The sequence below is a fragment of the Pelmatolapia mariae genome, linkage group LG15 (genome assembly GCF_036321145.2).
Source record: "Pelmatolapia mariae isolate MD_Pm_ZW linkage group LG15, Pm_UMD_F_2, whole genome shotgun sequence".
Taxonomy (NCBI): domain Eukaryota; kingdom Metazoa; phylum Chordata; class Actinopteri; order Cichliformes; family Cichlidae; genus Pelmatolapia; species Pelmatolapia mariae.
This window is the reverse complement of record NC_086240.1, coordinates 5,782,501-5,806,898: the sequence shown is the minus strand read 5'-3', so window position 1 is coordinate 5,806,898 and position 24,398 is coordinate 5,782,501. Positions and strand designations below refer to the sequence as shown.

The 24,398-nt window shown below is 38.4% G+C and overlaps 2 protein-coding genes across 2 annotated transcripts in view; both read right to left on the bottom strand.

The window, feature by feature from the left end:
• Nucleotides 1–1,126: 1,126 nt before the first annotated feature.
• vrtn (vertebrae development associated) lies at nt 1,127–6,662 on the bottom strand. The gene is made up of 2 exons (XM_063494562.1): nt 6,351–6,662; nt 1,127–2,872 (listed from the first exon to the last, which is right to left on the bottom strand). Exons 1-2 carry the CDS (start codon nt 6,660–6,662, stop codon nt 1,127–1,129), a joined length of 2,058 nt encoding a protein of 685 aa, XP_063350632.1.
• Nucleotides 6,663–18,141: 11,479 nt separating this feature from the next.
• LOC134643094 (mitochondrial basic amino acids transporter-like) overlaps nt 18,142–24,398 on the bottom strand; it is an 8,663-nt gene continuing 2,406 nt past the window's right edge. The window contains exons 2-4 of the mRNA XM_063495311.1: nt 22,181–22,224; nt 21,924–22,007; nt 18,142–21,137 (exon numbers count right to left, since the gene is read on the bottom strand). Coding sequence (XP_063351381.1) covers nt 20,379–21,137; nt 21,924–22,007; nt 22,181–22,224 — 887 coding nt within the window. The 3' untranslated portion in view covers nt 18,142–20,378. The remainder of the gene's footprint in view (nt 21,138–21,923; nt 22,008–22,180; nt 22,225–24,398) is intronic.

The following is a 24,398-nucleotide window of genomic DNA, read 5'->3' as shown; positions in this document are numbered from 1 at the left end:
AATCACTGGTGTGCCAAAAATATGCACAAGATGTCAAGAGAAAAGTGTCACCCGAAATGGAAATCTCCTCCGATTTGGTCTGTTAAACATGATTTTTTTAGCATACAGGAACCTTTTTAAGGTGGCCATTTAATCCAAGAATGTCAAGATCCTTTCCTCTAAATCTAACCCAGTAGTTAAATGGAGTGGAAAAGGAGTCAAGGTCTTCTGGTTGACAAACCAGTGTTGATTTACACCGCTGTCACTCCTGCCTCCAATGATGCATGGAGGCACGAGGTGAAAAGGACACCATGTGGATATTTCTGCAGTATCACTGGCCTATTGATAACATGGCAGTAACTGACATGCTGGGAGATGGAACTAGATGGTGTAATGGCTCAAGTAATACATCCAGCAGTGTAATGGTACTATGAACTACTACGTTCCTAAACAAAAGTCAAGCCAGCATGTCAAAATCTTAAGATCATTTAAAAACTACCTAAATTGTCAGCTTACCAATTTGCTCCCTAATTTGTATTACAAAAAAAACAACAACCTGAAAGGAAAATGCAACCCTGTTTTTTCATAACAAAAAGTAATCTTATCTGAGCACTAACACTGTTGTTTACATTCAAAGAAAAAAATAAAAATAAAAAAATCATTAAATCCCCAGGCCAATTACAACGAAAGACTTACACTTAAGCATCAAGAATTAAAGAAAATAAAAAGTTAAAGAAAGAAAAATAAGGACACCCGAATTATATAGTGGGGATGGGGATTAAAGGAGAATGTAGGAGACGCAGGTTCAAACAAAATGGCACAAAACAAAAGCTTTGAACTGCCTTTTGCCTGGAGGGTAACATGCAGGGTTTAAATGGACCCACAGCTCAGTTTCTTTTCACACATGTGCACGTGCAAATGTCCAGGAGGGAGGAATGACCTACTGGGGTGGTACTGGGGGGGAGGAAAGGACACAATGCATTTAAATGCTAAGCCCATGTATACAGTCTTTTAGAACATTAGAACATAAGGCAACAATGTGTAGGTAGTTTGTTTAGAACAAAACGCTGAGGTATGAACGTGACATCAACTAGCAGAGCTTTCAGTTTGCTCCTGAATGCCAATTTTTTAAGTGGCATAAAAGCTTTTAAGCGTGAATTAGTGACACCCCGTGATGCAAGGCTCGCTTCCACATGTAGTAGGTCGAGCGAGGGGTGAACGGGAAGTAGGACCTGAATTCTTTAAATGTGGGGAAGGATTTCTCCTCAAAGCGCTGCTGTAGGAAGAGCTTGGCCTTTGCCTTGAAGTTGGCCAGAGTCACAACATCCATCGGAAACATCGGCTCACCTACAGGTGCCTTTCTGTGAAGGATGTGGGTGGGGACAAAGGGGGGCATGGTGGGCCTTTCTAGAAATTTAGGGGTCTCAACAAATGGGGCTACATGCTGACTCTCCACCCTGCTTTCAGTGGTCTGGTTTTCTGTACCTGTGCTCTCCAGCGTCTTGAGGACATTGGCCTCTGTGTTCTGGGTGACCATTTTCTTCTTGTGGTTCTGGCTACTACGCCACAGCCAGTAGAGGCAAGTTGACATGGAGGGGAATTTCATCTTAAACTTTGCCAGGGACCATTTGGCCTTCTGGACGTGCAACTTTGCAGCTTCTCTGAGCTGTTTTTTGCTCATATATGCAAGCCTGTAGCTTCTGTGTTTTTGTCTGTAGATCCTCATCCTTGCCAAAGCAGGCTGGCTGACATTGCGCAGCTCTGGTGACAGACTTTTAGGGCTTTGACTCTTGTCTGAGCTATCCTCACTGCTGCCAGTGCTGCCTTTGTACCCTCTGTTGAACAGCATGGCTTCTCTTCTCCAGTTGTAGTAGGTTGATCTTGAGATTCCTGGAAAATTTCTTTTAAAGATCCTGAAGGGCAAGGATGTGTTCATGGCAATGCAATTTTGCAGGCAGCGCTTAGCTTCCTGCATATGTGCCACATTGTGAGCACGTTCTGCATCCAGCTTGCCAAGGTTGAGGCCAAACATACCGGCAACGCTATCATTAGGATCCAGCTCATCCTGCTTTGCATCAGGTGATGACCAGGCTTCCTGCTCTGTGCTATCTCCTGAACTCGTCTCCCCAGTCGAAGAGGTGGTGGAGAATTTTCCTCCAGATTTCATGAGCTCATGCTTCCAGTTGTAATAGGATGACCTAGAGATCTCGGGGAAGAACTGTTTAAACAGGTGCAAAGGGATGAGCTTGCCTGATAAGTAGCAAGCTTGCAAGAAATGTTTAGCCTCATACCTGGCGGCTGACTTTTTGCAGTGTTCCTGCGTCTGCCTCTTCCAACGATAGAAGGTCCTCTTGGTGATGTTGTACTTGTCTTTCAGACTGGGATAAGAAAGCTGGGGGTCCTGAATTTGCTCGTCACTCTTAATGGCTGACACACTCTGTGTGCTGTTAGGGCTTTCAAATGTAAGCTCATTTGTGCAGACTAATGCCACAAAATGATTGGGTCTGAATGATGATTCGGACTGCAACTCACCAGACCACATAATGTGGATGGTTTGGGGCTCAAAGTCTTTCGGGCAGGTCCTCGGGCGTATGATTCTGTTAAAATAGGGCCTGATTTTCAGATTGAACATGGGGTAGATGGAGTAGATGTTGAACTGAAGAACTGATGACAGGGCGTACACATGCCACATGTTAGCATAGGTGCCAGGGAAGCAGGAAGCTTTAACATCTGCATCAAAGATGGCCTCCAATACTGTTCCAGGCAGGTTTACCATGTCCTCAGACTCTTCAGCACACAGACTGAAGCGAACAGCCTGCAGCATCATTTTAGAATCTATCATCCCAGACAAGTAGTATCTCTTCCACAGCGCCATTTCCACTGTGGTTCGTACCTGTGAGGGACAACAACAGGGACAAAGAAAATTTTTGTTGTTATGCTTCTGTTCACCACCAGTGAATTTTAAAATTCAAGTGTAGACTTTCAACTTTAATTCATGGGGCCATTTTGCATTAACCACTGATGAATTGCAATTACAATTTTTATACGTAGTCCCCATTTTCACAGGCTCAAAACTATTTGGATAATGAACTGACAAGTACTTTGATGGCCATGTGAGTTTTTTTGCTTGTTATTTCATGACAAATGGCAGATTTTGGAAGTATTTTTCACTTTGACTGTAATTTTAAATATGACACCCAAAAGAAATGTCAGTACAAGTGAGAGAGGCTAGTCTGGGGTTGAAGGAAAATAAAAGGAGTGGCCAAATCAACAATCTGGTCTATTCTTTACAAGAATAAATGTACTGGTCGGCTCAGAAACACCAAAAGGCCTAAAGCCTAGATTATACACAGTTACGGACATTGTTAGCTGGCGACCCAGCAACCAAGCAGTCATTCACGTTATACTTCTTTGAAGTCCTGGGTTCATGCATAGTTGGTAGACTGTTATGTAAATTCTCCACTGACGAGTCTGTGCAATCATAAAAAATAGGCAGGCACGCAGACATCCACATAGACCGTTGCTCTAACTGTCTGATGACAAAATGAAAATGAATGTATGAATGAAAAGTATGATCCCCACCTAAAAGACCCTGCAAGGCGTCAACTTGCTAACGGAGATTTGCCACATTAACACGGTTATGGTGTTAACGTCATTTTAACAAGATTACGCTGACAGCACTAATTTTAATTATGTTTTTTATTCAATTTAATGTTGAGCCAGTGTATTAAAAATGACTTTCATTCATAAACATTTAACACAAATTGTCCTTGAATTAAAACTAAAAGCCTAAACTTTAACCAAATATTGACTGATTTATGCAGGGCAGGGATAGCTCAGTAGGTCGAGTGGTGGCCCCATGATTGGAAGGTCGGGGCTTTGATTCCCCTGAACAGCTACTGAGGTACCCCTGAGCAAGGTACTGTCCCTACACACTGCTCCCTGTGCATCACTGAGTGAATGGGTTAAATGCAGAGGAATTTCCCCACGGGATCGATAACATATGCATTATTATTAATAAAATTCATGGTGCTTGTGTATAGAGGCAAAACTACATAAATTGTGGAACTAACTGTATGAGCTTGTTTATTTATGTACTATGTGTACCCCACTAAACTTCTGCCAGTCTACCACCTATCCCCAGCATTTCTACAAACACAAGCATGGCTCTTTCATATTCTCATCTGTATCTCAAATGTTGAGAAGAGAGCAAAACTGTGGGCTCTATTCCAGAAAGCAAATTTAGTGAAAACTGAATTTGTTAATCCTGATATTAGAGAACTTCCCTTTTTTGCGTGAAGCAAGCCTTAAGGTTTGGTCACATATCCTGGTCACTCACTCTGAACCTTAAACGAAACCCCAAACTGCTTAGCTTATATCTTTTTAAAAAAAATGACAAGACATTTAAGGACCACTCATTTCTTATGAAGCTTCTGATATGATCCATGCCACATGAACTCATTCTCAGTTTGGAATAAAAGCTATACTTCTTTAGAGTTCTCTCACTGTGTGGACATTAGGACTGCTAGCAGTCAATACCCCTACACTGAAGCATCTGAGACACTGATCAACAGTCATTTCTCCTACTGCACAGATTAAATATTCTTTTCACAGTTGGCATCATATGATTGAGATGATTGAGAGCATTTCTGAGTGAGGATGATTGTGGTTCTTACTCCAGGATGTTTAAGGATTTAAGAAGTGGTCTTTTAAATACAGACTGCATTCATAGTCGATTTGTTCTGACAGCATTTTATATTGAAATGATTTCACAATGAAAATTAGTTGCTAAATGCAGACGAGACTAAAGTTTGAGAGTACAAAAGATCTGAAAATGTTATGCTGACATTGATGCAATGCTGACACCTTTGCAGTGCAAAAAAGTGGAAAACATGATTAGTGGGGGGAAAAAATGCCATTTGCAATTTTTTTAAAAAGGATCAGCAAAATTGTAGGTTTTCATCTTCAAGCTTTTTTTAAATATCCATGCTCATTGCTTCATATTTCAATCTGAAAAGAAAGAGGCCTGAGAGTAGGTGGAAATGTATTTGACATATCATTGTATATGTCAGATTTTTAAATACAAAATTTCTGGCAAATTGGAGGTTGTTTTAACAGAGATGTTCTAAAAATATGATGATTTGAGATGGAATAACCTGATCCCTATTCGCTGATAATGTTGATGATTTTAAATCATGCATTCAATATATGACTGAAGTGCACAATTTCAAGTGGTTTTATAAGAAAAATTGGAGTACATTTTTAGGAATTACAGCCATTTTTATATATAGTCCCCCATTTTTAAAGGCTCAGAATTGATTGGACAATTGACTGACAAGCAGTTTCATGGCCAGGTAATGTCTTTTTAATTGTTATTTCAGTTGAGGGGACATAATAACTGAAAATCGATTCAAAGTGTTAAATTACATTTTACAGATTTTCACTGTAATTTTAAATTTGACATCCAAAGACATGTCAGGGCAAGTGAACAAGCACACCAGTCAGCTCTGCAACACACACACACAAAAAATATCCCAAAGATCACAGAAGGCAACTAAAAGTACAAGATGAGAGAATTATTTGAGCGTTAAGAAAAGCCAGCTTGATCATTTCTAATGACTCTTAAGGAGCTTGCCACATCATTTTAAAAGTATATAAAAGAGATACATTAATGTCAATATGAAAGGTTTACAATGAGGTGCAAAGCACTGGTTACACTGAAGAACAAAGGGGCCATATTAGACTAAAACAATCTATCAAACCCTGCACCTAGTTGAGATGAACGTGTATCAATATGATGGAAAAAGAAAAAACTTCCCATTATATGTCAGACACAGTGGCAGTGTTATGGCCTGGGAGTGTACGGCTGTCAGTGTAACGGAGTCACTACAGGATCACCTCTGAAGTGTACAAAGCTGATCAGAGTGCTTCAAAGTGCAAAAGAATGATGACCCCCCAAAAATTCCAAAAGTAACACAAAAGTGTATCAAGGAAAGGAAGAAATGAGATATTTTTCCACCGGTCAAGTCAGTCACCAGGTCACAGAACATGTGTTTCAGTGATGGAAGATAAAACAAAAGACAGATAAACCCACAAAAAAGGCCTAGCAGCACATCTCAAGGGAGGAACTCCAGCACTTGGTGGTCCATGTGTTCTAGACTTCAGGAAGTCACAGCAAATTATTTTTCTCCAGTGATTAAAGACAATCCTTATATTTAACATTACATAGCTTTGCTAATTAAATGAAAATGTGAGGCTGTGTATAGAAATGACTGTAGTTCTTAAATGTTTTCCCTTTCATGAAAACCAGGGGTAACCTTTTTGAACCAAGGCAGTAAATTTAGACCATTAGCGCACACGATCCTGCTTACCTGTAGCTCCAAGCTCAGTCCAGTGTTGCCCACTAACAGCAAGCTGATTGCATCGAACAGTAAGTTGCCTTCTCCATCACAGTTTAGAGGCAGGAGGCCCCTGGGTGCATCAGCTGGGTACAAACCATGAGCGGCATCGTCAACTCCTGCCCACTCAGGGAAATCCTGACAGGTGGTCTTGGGCAGCTGAAAGGCAGCGAGGACTTGCTCCACCTTCTGGGCCACTTTGGTCACTGCATCTAGGCCAGGGCTCTCTGTGGCCTCCTGGAGCTCTCCCAGAGCAGACAGCATGACCTCATCCCTCTGAACCATACCTGTGGATCACACCAGAGCTGCAAGGAAGGAGGAGGAGATAAGACCTAAAGGAAAAACAGTGGGGGGAGAGAACAATTCCAGATCCCGGGAAAACTGAAGATTATCTGAGATTTAATTATTTAAACTGTTAAAAAAAAAAAAAAAAGACCGGTAAATCTTATCCCAATGCCTTTATCACAAGTAAACTACATTACTGAGATTACTGTGGCTGACACATGTAAAAAGCAACAACTGCAACAACTTTAATCCTGAGTTACCAAATGCTGTTCGTAACAAATAACTCCACACCACCTCCTCCTTTATTAAGCAAAGGCTAACCTGGAAATTAAAGCATGTCTCTACTACTCATCTGAGCGAGTTTTATTTAAATGTAAAATTATTGTGTTTTCAGCAGAAGCGCAGCGTATTCACGTGATAAAATGTTGGTTATCAATTATAAAATTAAAGGGAGCCCAAAAGCTCTCACCTGCCTGCAGCTAACAGGCCTGACCCCTCCTACAGTGAAGCGAGTGGGTCAGCACAGGTACGATACAGTTACATTACAAACACTAAAATCTCCTAATGCGTCAAAGCTAAACCAAAATAAAACTGGATTAAACTAAGCAGGTCCTATGCATCTGTGAAATAACACCTTTTAATTATTCAAAGTTTCATAAAACGTTATGTTTAAAATTCAGATATAGTCCCGTTAATTGAAAGAAGAACAAAAAAACACTTTGTTTTAACGCAAATGAGTGGATTTACAGGTCGCCTAATAAAAATGCAATCAACAAAAAGTCTGTAAAATTGGTCTGGGTCATAGTGGCCCGTGATGAATACTATTTTTGTTTTTATTAAAATAGAAATTGTTAGCTACATTATTTAAAGGACAAAAAGAAAGAAAGAAAAGAAATCTGAACAATTTCAAAGTCATTACCCTAGTATATGGCTCAATTTGCGCTGCGTCATGGCCTGTTTGTTTTGGGGGTTTTATTTACCCTTTTTTTTGGTTTTTTGCCAACGCTTATTGATTACTTTTAAAACAAAACAAACAAACAAAAAAAAAAAACATACGAGTAACGCCTTCTTAGTCACCAAAAAAACAACAACAAAAAAAACTGAACGAACACCGAACAGTAACTCCACATCACAACCCAAAACAATGATGGAAGCCATTATCTTTCTTACCTGAGCGTCCACTGACCTAAGATGAGTATCAATGAAAACCACGTACTCTTACTGGTATCTTACTGGAGGGTTTCACAGATCATAGATTGCTTTCACGCTGCGAGTGTTTTAGTCCATTGCGTCCGTTTAACCTCTGGGAGTCCTGTTCTCCGGTGTGCAGTTGAGATGTGGACATCGATTAGCAACACCTCCCTTCAGGAAACAGTCCACGGACGACCCTGGACGCCTCTCGCCCTCCTTCCCCGCGAAACACCTCCTCCTTTTCTCGTCTTCTCCGCCTGCTCCTCCTTACGTCGTGCCAGGGTCAATTTCAAAGTGAAGTGTTAACAGGAGCAAATGTGTTAGGGGCCATAAGAAGAAGGTACTTGTAGTTTTTTTCCTCAACGCGTTTTGGCTTGTTTTTGTTCACACTGAAAAGTTCATTTTCAAGGTTAAATGTCAAGTGCTCTCGGGTTAAGAGAGCAGCAGGGGCTCATTTTTGCTTCATTAACTGACCAACCTTACATTTATGCTGCATAAAAATACACGTTGTCAGTTTATTTTTTATTATATTTTTTTCCACTCAGAAGACTACAAATCAGTTTTAGGTTGTCCAGGGTAGACAGTAGTGTAAAGCGCTACTTAGTTATTGAAGTGGATATGTGTAGACGGGGTGTGGACATGAGAGTAGAAAAAGGCTCCAGAAGCCCAGGTCAACTTGTTTCTCTACTGTATCACTTTTAACACCTCCTCTCCTGCCTTTTGCAGGATTTCAGGGATCAAGGCCTTTTGTTCCACACACACAGACACACACACACACACAATCCCAGTGACTCTACCCCAACCCCCCACAGCTGGAGGACACCCTCTCTGACTTTTTTTTAAACCTCCAAAACTCCCCCATTGCATTCACACACCAGGGGACAAGAGCATTTGTCCCCCCAAAGATCTGTGCACTCCAAGTTCTGAGCAGACTCACTGGTGCCTGAGTTCACCGGGGTTCAAGGCTTTGGTCTGAAGCTTATCAGCTAATTGGTCAATGTGTGAATGTGGTTGCTCGTGTGGGGGGTTTACAGTAGAATGGGTACATTTTACACTTTGGTTTGTATAGTTAACACTGCAAATAATGCATACAAACACCCACTTGTTAAAAAGGTGCAGCTCTAGGTGTGTGGACAATTTCTTTTCCTTCCTTAGATTTGCATCCATTGTCTTAGTTTTAAAGTCTAAAAACATGTGGACATCCACAGAAAGGGTTCACTAAAACTTAGATTTTGAAAGATGATCACTATGGTGACGCAGAAATCACAAAGTGAAACAGGCAAAGAAGCTTTTAAATACGCCGCCATATTTTTATTTATTTTTTTGCCTGAATAACCTATAGAAGGAACTGAAACTGTCAGATCTGGATACTACAAGGGAGTTTAGGTTGGTTTCAAAAGCTTGAGAACATAGTTCTTTTGGCCGATAAAGCTACTCTGAAATTCATTTGAAACTGAATCTTGTTTTTCCGTGAGATTGCATATGAGTTGGATTTTGTCTTCCCTAGCTTGTACAGTGTGGCAGTGCCATTTTGGCAAGGTCCATCTGGAAAGGGTGATTTTTGATCTCAGGAAGGCTCCACTTGGATGAATAGAGTGTGAGAGATTACATCATTACAAATTTGACTGAAAAGTACATTTTATGTAGTTCTAGTTCAGTAACATTTTAAACCATCTTCATGTCTGCTCTTAAATTTCATCTGTACTTTAGTGGCATTCAGGCAATTGGCAGAAAAGGTACTCTATCCGTCTTCACTTCTTGCATTCCTATGTTTGACATTAAAATAAGCGTACGTCTTCAGAATCTGATAAAGATATTTGCTTCTACTTAACATTGTATGGAATAAATGCCTTTAGCCAATTCCAGTAAGGCTCCTCATGTGTATTCATGCCACCTTTCTTGTCAGTGTTTGTGTCTTCACCATCTCCTCAACCCCCGCAGACTCCTGGCTTTAGCCTTAGGTGTGTAGATTAGCTGTGCTGCGCTGCACTGTGAACACAGTAGTGGGCTGGCTGCAAGTATTTAAAATGTAAATAGGGCATCACCGGGACCGGCTCCGGGAATTTCTTACCTGCTGTGGATGCATGTCTGTGTGTAAGTGTGAGAAAGAAGGGACAGAGCTTTAGATTGCATCTAACATTGCACTCTATACAAATTTAATTAACATTCATGGCACAAATTGCTGAATGGTCAGTTTCTTGTACTCCATCACTTGCATGAACATGCGACTCTGCTAAACGATTCAGTTAGACTTGTTGTGCTTGTTGTGCTTTTTATGTGTTATCAATCCGGTGTTTTGTTTGTGTACATGTGTTTCAGTTTCTTCCCAGTTACTCCACCTGGTTTGCAGAGCAATTAATTCAATTTAACAAGTACTACAATTTGCATAAGAGTGGCCAAACATGGAACTGATTTGCCTAAATCTAAATATTTTACAATATTTTAAAAATTCAGTTTTCAGTGTTTTTGAACTTGAGATTGTACAGCCAGATAATTCTGGAACTTAACATATAAAGCATACAGTGATTAACAAGTTATTCGACCACCACAAAATGTATCGTTTACATGTTGGAACAGCCCAGTACTGTGTTTTATGTGTTATGCTTCTGTAATGGTTAATCCACCAATATGCCCAGGCTCTTTAACCAAAATGTTGTTTTTATTGTTAAAATATAATTACTGTTGCTATCAATGAATTTTTTTTAAAAAAATTATTGTTTAAAAAACACATTATTATCTTTGATTAAGTTTTTTACTTGCATTCCTAAACATAAAAATTAGTTTTAGAGGTTGAATGTGTTGAATGTGCTGGTTTAAAAATGTGAATTTTTAATTTAAATGTGACAAAATTAATAGTTTTTTATATCCATGTAGCAAATAGATGCAAATTTATCCCGTATGAAAGTCTCATGCTTCAGATATAGTAATATTAAAATGAAAACACAAGTTCTGATGTCAGGAGGGTCTTTGTGTAAGCATTCACACAGTTAAAATAGAAATCTAGGAATGTGTTTGTGGTTTCTTGATGTCCCACATTGTTACTATATACTAAGTCATTTTACAGTAGGTTCAGTTAAACTGGTCTTGTAGTCCATTCTTTTGTTCGATTGTGTTGCATTTTTGTAAGATCCAAAGTAAAACATCTACTTACATCTCTTCAACTTTCTTCTTTTTCTTATCTCATTTCTTGTCTCATTTTCTTATCACTGATCATATTGCCCAGCTGAAAGTTGCAAAAAATTCTTAATCTGTTTCCAATGACTTTCGCTTTGCTGTCCCTTATAGTGCCACTTCTACCTCCGGGTATCTTTCTTTTGTGGTACTACCTAAATACCCCTGCCATCGTTTAACATTAACATGTGTATTTCCTATTCTGACTGACTCGTTTGGAGCTTGTCTACTTTCCCATTTCAAGGGATTCTTGTGTGGTAGTACACAGTAGTTGATATACTAGATCTTGGTGATTTCTCACTGCTCATCATTTAAGAGCTCAGCCCCTACAAATGAACTCAGTGGATTTTTTACTAGCTTTTCTTTTCTTTTCTTTTCTTTTCTTTTCTTTTCTTTTCTTTTCTTTTCTTTTCTGTTCTTTTCTTTTCTAATAATCACCCAAGATTTTTTATAACATCCAGACTCGCTCCAGACTGGCTGCTATAACACTGTAGGACAAAGTTAAATTTGATTTGTTCTGCTACCTGCGTCCTTTTTTAACTGATACTTTTTTCAACAAGCCTACCTCTTTCCTGGATAGCTTTCTTTGCCTGACCGTCAGTTGTTCCCTACGGAGCCACAGTGGCATTTCTAATGCCTCACGCATATACTGGTGTTGTTTTCATTGCCCCTAAGCAAATCCTCAGGGCACAAGCCTGAATAATATTCAGGTGTGACGATGCCAACTTGGCTGCTGAACCATACCCCGCACATTGATTTCCTTTTTGCCCAGACGATCTATGCATGCATATATATTTTAATAATGCAGTATCAGCTTCTCGTTCTTGCCCCACCACATAACCCATGACATTACTGACGTTCTAACTGTATTACTCATATGCAGTGCATGTTAGTCTCAGGTCAAAATTTACTCTCTGGTCAACAAAAGTTTTCGACTTTCACTAGGTTATCTACTTTCTGCCAACTTTTATTAGTGGTTTTTTTTTTCACATTTAGAATCTAATTCAGTTCCCCATCTTTCCACTTTCCACCAATTTGTCCTCTTTCCTATCATTTTTTTTAAAATTATATCTTCAGTATATTATTCCATTATATAAAGTGTTAACCTCATTCAGTGCAGTGTGATCATCAAACTCTTATTTCTTACCACTGCACACGGTTTCCACATCAGATAACACTGTAGCTGCTGCCTGTTAATTAACCTGGGCAGAAGAGGTGGTCCAGGGTGGAGCCTGCTTTGAAGAAGAGGCCCAAGAAAAGAACTAAAGCATGAGACTTGACAGACAGCATTTGGGGGTGGGGGGTCTTTTTGTAATGAATTCTAGTCATTGTCTGTATAATTTTCCCCTTTTTGCTTGTAGACCAGTGCATTTCCTATATGCTGTTTTTGTTAAGTCAGTTAGACCTGTGTAGGCAGAAAATCTCTTTGTCCAGAGGAAACCAAAAGTTGCTATTGCCGCTGTCACTTCCTACACTGCGAACCAGGTGTCATCACCAAATCTCTCAAGTTAATAGCAACCATCCATGTGAGAGTATGACTCTAACCTAAAGCACAATTATCATCCATCTGAACCATGCTAGCACAGCCATGTTTGTCATCTTATCATCTGTGTATTTTAGATTTAAACACACTTGTGCACCTTAAATTTTACACCTTAAATTACATTTAAATGTTTAGGAAATACACACAAGCAAAATCACTGGATTAAAACTTCAATCTCAAAAGGAAGCAGATCTTTTTTTAATATATCAAACACATCAATACTGAGAATATAGTGATATATAGTGATATTAAACACATGGCAAAGGTTTTCTTTTGTTTTGTACAGCATGCTTTTTGTGTTTGACACAGGTGTATTGTGTGGATTCGCACTCTTGAACCCACAGTGTGTCTTAGACTGCAGAGAGATTATTGTCTGCATGCATCACATCATCTACATTCATTACCTAAACAAACAGACAAATAGACATATTTATTCACTTTAAAAGCAGGTTAGCAGTTTACGTTCTTTGAAGACCTACATTGATGGACGTAATTGCGTTAGATGGGTCATTAAGTAACTGAATTCCTACAAAAATAAATAAATAAAAAATACATGCATTCATATTATTGATATGATTGCATGTATTGTGTCCTTTGAGTTCTGAAAATGGAGATTGGGTACTTTTTAAATGTTGAAATAATGTTCTGCAATGATGAGACATGTTCTTTAACACCACATCTAATCTTAAAGAATAAGAGCTAGAAAATAAGCAATGCTGATATAGTGTCTTGGTCTATTTCAGCTTTACTAGGTTTTATCATCACTATTATAATCAGATCACTTCTAACTAGCTCTCTTTAATTGGGTCTCTTTAATCGAAGTGTGAAAAATTAGTTTATCTTATGGCCAAAAATAATTTAAACAGATTTCTGCCAATAAATAAATAAATAAAAGTGAAATACACTGGTTGTCTTTTGCTGCACTTGGGATGATGCTTACAGGTGTCTGGGTTGGTAAAAACAATGTTTACAATGCCCAAATGGTGGTTTTAGAAAAAAAAAACCTCAAAATAATATATAGATCTTACTGGATTAGCTGAAATGTGTAAATGAGGATTATAAATACACATATGCAGAACAAACCTTTTTTTATTGTATATGCGTAAGAATAAATCTGTACTTAGAGGTTCAGGTTCTTGATCCACAATGAAGCCTCTTTCTCTCCCTTTCAGTGCTACAAAAATACATTTGTTATTATCTTTTCTTTTACTTTCAGTATGTCAGAGTCTACTGGTCAGGGTTAACAATTAAACAAACCTGACACCCTGACCCACAGCTCCACTGATGTTTTGGCTTGTTCATCCAAAATCACCCAGCACCTGAATTTCTTGTTTTGGGGACTTTGAAGAGTGACAGTCAGAGTTATATCACAAGCAGTCTGCTGCTTAATCTGATACTGAGAGTCCTCTTGTATTTGAGCACCAGTTTCATCCACCCACGTCTGAATGATCAGCTTTTGTTGCTGTGTATATCAATGTTTTTGCTCCGGGTAGGTGAACAAAATATTCTGTAGTTACAATGTTTCGTCGGGCAAGAGGTTATGAGAGAAACAAGAAAATGTGTTAATTGCATAGATTCGTCACTCAGGGCTTTCTCATTATTATCCTACAAAAAGGCTTTCATGTTGACAGTGCTTGCTGATGTGAGGAGAGTGACAGTGGTGATGTCCAGCATCTTTCACAGTGAGATCTTTGATTCTTAGAGTGCATTTTGACTCATCATCCTATGATATAGATGCCTGGATGACTCCATTTGGTAGTACAGCATTGTAATCAGTTTCTATTTTTGTGCCAAGATTTTATACAGCAAGGAAGCAGATAAAATCTTTTGCACATGGAAATGTAATATTATAGACTCGTTCTTAAAATATTGAACAATCTTTCCCAGTTACACCTGTGGAAAGAGGAACAAGAGGCTCTAAGATCCTGGAAATAAAAGATTAGATTATCAGACTGAGATAGCATGATGAGACTGGGTTCATTTGTCTCTCACTCTATGTGTTCTGATCAAAGATAAAAGCAGCAGCCACATAATAATATGACATTACCAACCATCCCGTGTGTGAATCTATTCACGAAAAATTCAGGTTTACTGTCATTGCGCTTCAACTGAAATTGAATTCAGTAGAACGCTGTAATACAGCCTTTTGTGTAGTTTCTGAACATTTACATTTAATTTAGTGTGTTCAGTACCTATATAGTATATAAATACTTTATGAGTACAGGAGAAGAATGGATTAACAGGTGGAGATAAAAGAAATAAAATTATACTCTGCACAATTTGTCTTTCCTTTGTAATGGATGTAATCCATGTAGTTGGATTCTCTAAGCACTAAGATTCTCTTATCCTAACTTTTTTATAAATTCTGGTTCACACTTTACCTTGAACTCATGACAGTTTCGACTGAGGTCAATAAAAATTAAAACATCCAAGGTTTTTTTTGTTTTGTGTTTTTAACTATAACATCACAAGTGTGCATTTTGTGTGTTTTATTTTGTATTCACTTTTGTGTCTTTAGTTGTTTTGCTTCCCTTGTTACTCTTAAACTGTGGCTTTTATTTAGTTTTATGTATTTGTTTATTGTTTTTATATCCATGGTGTAAGTAGATCTATTCTGGATAAAAAAAATTATGCAAATACCTTTAATATGAAATTATATATTTCTACCACATTCTACTTAACTATCAAGTAAATAAATATACAGATGATATTCTGTAATGATGTATTAGTGCTAGTTTTTATCAGCCATTGGTTTGGTTTTGTTAAACAGATGTGACAAAACTGTTTATGATGGTTTACTATGGTGTAACTGTTTGCACACATGCCTTGTTCAAGTTTTAGCTCCTCATCCACAACCTTGTGTCGCCCTCAGTGTCAGACGGTTAGTTCAACTTCTCTTCTTGTTATTATCCTAAACATGTAATTTTCCCTGCATTTGGTAATCAGTTAGAGTTTAGATTTAGTTTGAAAAACAATGTGAAAGTTTAAATTAAAATATCCATCACTGCGTGATTTATGTGTCATTTATAGTGTAACACTCGGGCGTTAAAGTGGACTGGAGGGATTTGAAACAGCGTTTTAACCCTGGAGAACCCATGGTTTCCCTAGAAAACCAATGGGGTCAGCTCTGACCCCATGGGTTCTCCAGGGTTAAGTGCTGATGTCGATAAGTTGTGGTCGTGGCACTTCAGCATCCAACTACCACTGCAGAAGAGGAGCGAGTGCAAGCAGAGCAACAAATATCAGGAAAACACACAAACTTTCTGCAGAGTTTATTGCACAATGTGTCTGCTAGCTAAAGGAACAGATGCTGGATTTATAGAGGTGCAAAGTAATGAAGTACAAATACTTCATTACTGTACCTAAGGAGAATTTCCAGGTATCTGTACTTTACTTGAGTATTTAATTTTAATTTTACTCCCTATATTTTTACACAAATATCTGTAGCTTCTACCCTTTACACTTTAGGTTTAACACATTTTCAGGACGTTTTTATTGAAGGATTGAGCCTTGGTAGTTCCTGAGTTGTTCCTGAACATCCTAATCAGTTTCCTCATACAAGGATGACAGTCTGGCTCTATGACCTTGGCAAAGTTACATCCAAATAACTTCTACTTACAATTGTTTAAACTGATGATCTTGGAATTTACAGTTGTTTAGAAATGAAAGGGAGCTTTTCTAACTTGTTTGTCTTAGATCTTCACAGAGTTCCTTGCACTTTCTTATTGTTCTGTTTATTGGTCAATCAAACCAATCCTTTTTCATGCTGGCAAAGAGACGCTACAACTTGTACTCAATCACGATCACTAAAAAGTTAATATGCATCAGCCCTGTCAACTTTATTGACTTTGTTGAACCTTCAGCAGGGCTGGAATGCCACAAAAAATTGGCCCAGGCATTTTGACTAGAGACTGGCCCACCAGGCATTATAGGAAAAGCAATAAAGCCTTTGAATGGAAAATAAATAAATAAAAACAAAACAAAAAACACTGTCTTGTTGGCATATATGTATGATTTCTATACATTTGACATCAGATAATTATTTATTAAAAGCTAGACATTTTAAATAAGAATAAGAAAGAAAAGTATTTCTTTGTGCCCCCCTTTCCCTGTTAATGCCCTACCTGACTCCCTGGCAGAACTCTGCTAGACCCGCTCCTGCACAGATACCAGCTGTCAGCTACTTAGAAAAGGATCCTGGTGTTATTTGTCTCTCAGAAACAATTCATAACTTCCCTTCAACTAATTCATGTCACCTAAAAGATTAACCTTTTTCTCCATCACCTGTTCAGCTCTGATGATTCAGTAAGGACATCTCCATTTTCATCTTTATGTTTCCCTCTCACCAGACATCAAAACCGATACCAGGACCAGCAGCTTTTACAGACATGGCTCCAGCAAACATCAGCTGATACTAGAAAGTAATATAAAATAAATTCTAACAACAGCTTATCAAACTTAAACGTGTTGTTTAGCGCGATATCCGCTGGTTTCCTCTTTCTGACGCAAAGTGGGCGATAAACAAACAAGCCGCGGGACTTGCGTCAGAAAAGCCGATCAACTGATCATTGATCAGTTTCATGATTGAAGTAGCAACAGGAGAGGGAGGGGGAAAGACTGAGAGAAGAAGACACAGAACAGTTCAGCACTGTCTTTTTTTTTTTTTTCATTCTAGCTGAAGTACGGGACAAATCACTTTCCTTTTCACCTCAATACCATTTTCTTCTGTTTGACTGTGATAAGATTGCTTTCAGCGCCCTTGGCCAAGCAAGGGGGAGGGTGCATCCGACCTCCTCGGCTGTTCCAGCCCAGAGTCGATCAAGACCAATTGCCCAATTCACCACATTTCATTGTTTATACTGCTACAAAAAATCACCATCGGCCCATCGGGCAATTCCCCGGAATTTTCCATGGCCAGTCTAGCTGTGACCTTCAGCATCAATTATTAAAGATTTAGGGGAGTGTTTGTATATATTTGAGCCCGTATGTATACTCTTGATCTATTGTGGATTAGAGAAATTCCAAAATAAATTTGTGCACCCAATTCTCGTTTTTTAGTTTTTCTGGAAAAAAGAACAATTCAAAGAAATTTAAAAAGAAAACAGAATTACATTCATGCACAGATTAGTGGATGTAAACTTCTCAAAACAAAGGTAGGTTGTCATCTAGTGACGAGTCAGTGTAAATGCAGGTTGTTGTCGTTGTTTTTTAATTCAACACTGAAGAAGCCTGAAATAATGTGTAATGTATTTGTTGTTATATTTAATGTAGTAGTATTTCAATTACACTTTGATCAACTCGGGTTTAGCCCTTGAAACCTATATCTCCACCTCAAGTAAAGAAGAGGTGTGATTATTACTGTTTAGAAAATGCATATGTGCTAATCGCAGAGCTACAGACACACAAGCAGTATTGTCTGATTGTCAGGGGTCTATTATTGTAGGGTCTTTACCTTACAGTATAAAGTATCTTGAGGTGACTGTTGGTGTGAAGTAAAGATGAAAAACTGCATTGATTAAGAAGACTGAGACAAAAGAAACAAGCAGCTATTGAAATTATTTTTATTTACCCAGTTGTACAGATCTTTATTGCCAAAATAGACAAATAGGTTCTGCATGACAAAAATATCACGTCTCAGTTTTTTTGTGAAAATACACCAGGTACCTTAAACTGATTAAAGACAGTTTAAACTTTAACGTGGACATTCAAGGCATTGCACTGCATTATTACTTTAGAATAAAAAACATATAATATATATTTAACCAGTCACTTCAAAACAATCCTGCATTATCAGAATTATATCCTGTAAGTATTGCATCTTTCAAAGAGCTGGATTAAATAATTAAATTAAATATTTGTCATGTAATATGCTTCAGATGTACTTTGTAGCCACAGATAACAGTCGCTGTTTGAGAAGCTGAATATAGAGTTAAACAAAAGCAACTTTTGCATACATGGCAATCATGCTTTCATTCATCACTGCCACCACACCACACCACAACTCTTGTGTTTAAGTGAAGCATCACTGAAGGATTCCCAAAAATACTTTTGTCCTTAAACTCTTAAAATAAAAGACCTCCACATCAAAACAGGTGTGTTACATTCAACAAACGTGGAATTAGTGCAGCTGCAGGTAAGTAGATTGTTTTAATGCAAAACATGTTGGGTTTAATTTGCTGCCAGTGTGAAAACTTAAAAGCTTGAAAAAGCTTTGATTGGAGTCTGACAGGACTGACAGAAAATTATCCCCTTATTGAGAAGAAAACCTCGATTTCATAGCAACATTTGCATTTAAACATGAACACTGATCCAAAATTTCTTCTTTTAAATTTGTTTGCTTTTCTTCATTCAGCAAAGGATGTTACACCACCAGAGCTCAAAGGCAGTTATGGTTAAAGAAATCTGGATCTGTTTTCCCTGAAACAAGACAAAGTCAGAAGAACACCAAAGTGCAATCACCTAGAGCAGGGATGTCAAACATAAGGCCTGGGGCCTAAAATTGGCCCAGCAAAGACTGCTGGTCTCTGGATGACTTTAGAAACTATCACGAAGGGCACACATTTTTGGATTAACTTTATTTTTTTATACTTGTCCGGCCCATTTAAGATGAAAGTGGACTGCGTGTGGCCCTCAATGTAAAATGACTTTGATATCCCTGACCTAGAGTATCCCTCAGAGAAAAACAAGAAGCTGCCTGCCTGCAGTAACACGTTCACACGTTAAACATGAACGGTCAAGCAAATGAGGAACATCCTCAATCTTGTGTTATTTGTTGGTTTCAGAAATGCAATTCTTTGCCGATTTCTTTAAAGTGCCCCAGCATGAATATCTGGCTTTGAATATCATGCACACACTTAAAATCACCTTTAAAAAGAAGATAATGTCAAACAAAATAGCAAGGTTTTATACTAGACCTTTAACACAGCAGTGAGTAACAATAATAAAACTTGATATTATTTGGAAGAACACAACACACACACAGGCAAAACAATAAAACAAAAACGTCGACAGCAATCTCGATTCACACCCAGACGTTTTTCATTCGATCCCTGAAGAGCTGTTAGACCTGATGCTTTTTGCTTGCTTCGAATACTGGCATGTGCTGCACGGGCTAATCGTGCAATGGATGAGACTGAAGCTGTGATGGTTTTTGGTTTGAAAGCAGTTTAAATGTGAAAAGTTGTGCACGCTTATCACACGCTACATTGGTTCCCTGTTACTCACCCAAATCTTCAGAGGATACACTTCAGGTACAAACATGTGCTTTAGCTTCCTTATACAAAGAAAAACCATTTTATAAGGCAGGAGAAATTCTTTAGATATACATTAAAAAAAGATTCTCTGGAATATTTAAATCCAGATAAACACTGCAAATTTGAAGATATATGTAAATAGAGATATTAATTTCCAGTGCCTATACCATAAACACAATCTAGCCATACTGACAGGTTTGTGGCTCAGTAACAAATCCTTCTCTTTTATACAAAATAATTCAAAGGATGAGGTCATTTCAAAAGCTGAAGAATCTGTCAGCTTCTATTTCCCCCAGCTTATTAGAGGTATATCAACTTCTGCATCTACAGAAGCAAACACTAAACTTAAATTATTGCTAAAAGTAAAGATGTTTTGCTCTCCTTTTTGCTCCATAGAAAATAAAAAGTGCTGATATAAACCAAGTATATTTGGATTCAAAACAAGGAATGGCTGATGTGATGTGAAACCAAGTCAGAGTAACAAAAAGTTTGAATATATATTTTTGTTTCGCTGTATTCTTCTAAAGTGCCTAGGTTGAGGATGAGCACTGTATGCTGTCACAGGTTGGTGGGCCGGGTCTGCTCCTCTGTCTGTGTCGGGGCCGGCTCACAGTCTTTAGGCCCTCCATCCTCACCTTGTGCGTACATGAGGAAGAGGGTGACGGTAGCAAAAGTGGCAGCATTCACAGGGAAGGCTCTTAGCAGTGTGGAAGTGAGGCCTCGAGTGAACACCATGTAACCCTCTTTTCTGACACTCTGCCGGATACAGTCAGCAATGCTGCTGTACTGGTTCACACCACCCACCCCATCTGCTTGGAGTCGTGATTTGATCACATCTACGGGATAGTTGCAGACCCAAGACATGACGCCTGCCATACCCCCAGCAAAGAGCAGTTTGGGAATCAAAAAGCGGGCATCTGGCTCACAGCCGAGGCTGCGAGTCAGCAAATCATACGACAGGAAGTAAACCCCGAAGGCAGGTGTTTCACGGACAAGTGTAGTAACCATGCCCCTGTTTACACCCCGCAGACCCTCCTGTTTGTAAATGCGTAGCAAACAGTCAAAGGAGTTCTTATACATCTTTTTATAGCCCGTCTTTACCCCTGTACCCTGCATTTGCATGCGGGTTTTGGCCAGCTCCATGGGGCAGCAGACCACAGTCTGGATGGCTCCCGCTGCAGCACCAGCAAGGAACTGGTTCCTTGGGGTGTCTTCCCCCAGCCATCGCATTGTATTTCCCTGAACACCAAACACTATAGCATTGATGAATGTAAGGCCCATGATGGGGGATCCAATGCCTTTATACAAGCCAAATACCTGTAGTAAGGGTGAAAGATAAGACATACAGTAACACATCACGATAAAATGAAATCAGGGTAAGAGATAAAAAGGGTTTTAATTAAACAGTTTCTGTTTTTTCCTTGTTACTTAATTTTAAATAGCATTAATATCCAATAATAATTTTAATAATCATTAAAAATAAAAAATAAAAAACAGGTTAAATCGCATTTTCTGTTTTCACAGAAGCCCATATATTTCAAGCTAACACTATAAATTAAAGCCTATATGTATTCTTGATAGCTTTTGCATATCCCAGACCTATAATATATTGTTCCTTCATTACAATGAGGAACTTATCTACACTTGTCATTACTTCCCTGATCTCAGTTTGGACAGCTTTTTCTCTTTGAGAACCAGAAGGGTCAGAAAAAAAACAGCTACATTACATCTTATAAAGTGATGGCAAGAGCCATAAGTTGCTTTATCTTTCAAGGCAGTTAATTATTTTCTACATACCATTCCCTATGATAAAGCAGCCTGCAGTACCACAGTGAGACTGATAACAGGCATTTGCATAACAAATCTTATGAGCAATTTAAATATACTTTCAACAGTATCCTGAATCCTAAAGAAGAAAATATGATGATTTAGGGAAAATCTGTGAAGTAATTACAGTGAAAGTAAAAGCACTCGGCACGCCCTGCGATAGATTGGTAACCTGTCCAGCATGTACCCCACCTCTTTCCCTATGAGAACTCAGGTAGGCTCCAACCGTGCACTGGATAATATGAAGAAAATGAACGACTAAAGAAATCCACATACCGACTCCTGACGTATGATGGACTGGAAGCAGTGGAAAGTCCCACGATATAGAGGTTTATCAGCACTCTGGACCTGCAGTCTTACCTGAAAGACAAGATGTTTGGAATGATCACCTCAACACTGGAAGACTAGAATCATGCACGTTTTACACATTATAAGCAACTGATTTCACTTTTAAAACATGCAAGTAGAGAGAGTGGGAGGGGGGGGGGGGGGGGGGGACGGAGAAAAATGGCAATAACGTTGTAATTACCTACCTTTACTGTGTCAAATGGGTGTCCAACCAACACTCCAGCCGCACCTACAGACAATGAAACAATATTGGAATTAGTGCTGGGCGATATGGAAAAAATATTTATCACGATATGAATTCTTTTATATCACGATATACCACCTGACCTGTGGTCATCTGGAAAGTATGCAGTCTGTAAACAGCGAGTGGAGAGGGTGCAGTCTTTGTTTTGAGTTACCGTAAAGCATGTCGCAAATCCGGGTGCACGTAAAGCAGCACCATGTCGCAAAACCACAAGACGGAGTTTCTTTGCAAAAAATATCATTTTTTTTATACTTTATTTTCTCTTGCATAAAGTTAAGAGTATGTATAGTGAGAAGACCACACTAATATATTTGCACAGGCTATTTAACCCTTTAAGACCTACCATAGAACCAAGTCCGCCAGAGCTTATCTTTACATTTTACATGCTGTAGTGCCATTTGTGGGAGCATTTCAAGTTGCTATACATCAACACAACCATTATAGCCCAAATTTTAATAATATGTATGCATTAAGTCCATAGTAACTACATAAATTGCAAAAAAGTGCAATAAACTACAAAAAAATTGAAAATCGTTTTTGTTTTGTTTTTTACATATATTTCTAGTTAGAGAAATTTAAGAGGCTTATCCCTCAAAACTGTAAATACAAAAAAGTTGCACAAAATAGTTTCCAACCACGAGAAATTTATTTTGAGTGTCTTCATAGTTTTATTTTTGAGATACACTAATTTTTATATACTACAGGAAAAATGAAAATAAATAAATGCAAATTTGCAAGAACACAGCATGTGCATCAAAATAAACTATTTCCAACAGTGTAATTTGACTTCTAAGCATCCCAGAAACGATACAGAAAAGCATAAAGTCAAACATGACTTTTAAAAACACCAACATAGGCTTTGAAGCTAAAAAACTACATTTTCCGCGAAAATGACGTCACTTCCGGTTTCGGACAGGTAATGGCGGACATGCGATAGTTCCCGCTGACTTATATTCCAAGTAGGAAGTGTTATGAACAGCTGATCGGCTCAGCAAAGCCTGTTTCTGGAATATTATGTTTTTGTTGCTGCAAGTGCTTTTTATGCAATCTTTGCAAAGCTATATGTGGAAGGAAACCGTGACCTAGGGCAAGCTAATGGAATAAGATGTAAGTACAACTCCTACGGTTTCATATGCAAAAAAAAAATAATAATAATTATTGCGCTACCTTACATGGTTCCAGTTCTACAGGGATTTAAAAATAGTTAGGGAAAACGGAGTGTGCCTACTCCGACCGGTTGTAAAGGGTTAATGATATATTTTATGTAATAATTTATAAAATTAGGGTTAGAAACGATAGAAACGATAGAAGACAAATGGCACGATAGACACCTTTCTATCGTCCGCACGATATATATCGTCATATTGCCCAGCACTAATTGGAATAATCATTTGGTTTTAATCTGGAGCAAACTGGAGCAAAAATAGGAAACCCTGGGAGAGGCACTCTCTGATTACACATGAGATATCCTGCAATTCATATATAGCTATTCATTTATTATTCATATGTTTCTATTTAAAGCAGTCTTTATAACCCATATGGCCCACTTGACCAATCTTTGACGCTCAAAAACTCCTGCTGCAGTTGTGTCATTTTAGAGTCTACTGCCATCTCCTCCAGGGCAACACTGCCTCTTCAGAGCCACCTCTATGAGCATCAACACTCTCTAAAACTTTCTTTAGCATGCCTTTGAATGTTGCGTAATCTGGGCCTGTAAAGCACATACCAATGTTGTGATGCCAGCTTGAATTTTTCACCTGAGCCTATGTTGAAACACGTGCTGATTATATCTCTTGAACTGGTGACAAACATCATTAAGTTTTAATATAGGAAACCTTCACTAGATAACATACCTGTACAGCAATCCAAGAAGGTATCAGTAAAAAAAAATTGGGGGGGGGGGGGGGGGGTCCCCTTCACAAAATATAAATAAAAACATATACTACTACATGTTCATCTATGTTTACATATATATATTTTTAAGTCAAATAACAAATGACATATCCCACCATGTTTTTGCAAATACTTGCTTATTCTATGGTTTGAGGTTAAAAAAATGCACTTGAGAACCAGTTTAGCAAACATAATACTATAATAACTGTTTAGAAAACACACATGTATGTTAATCAACCATTTGTAGCACCGTGGTAAACAAACAG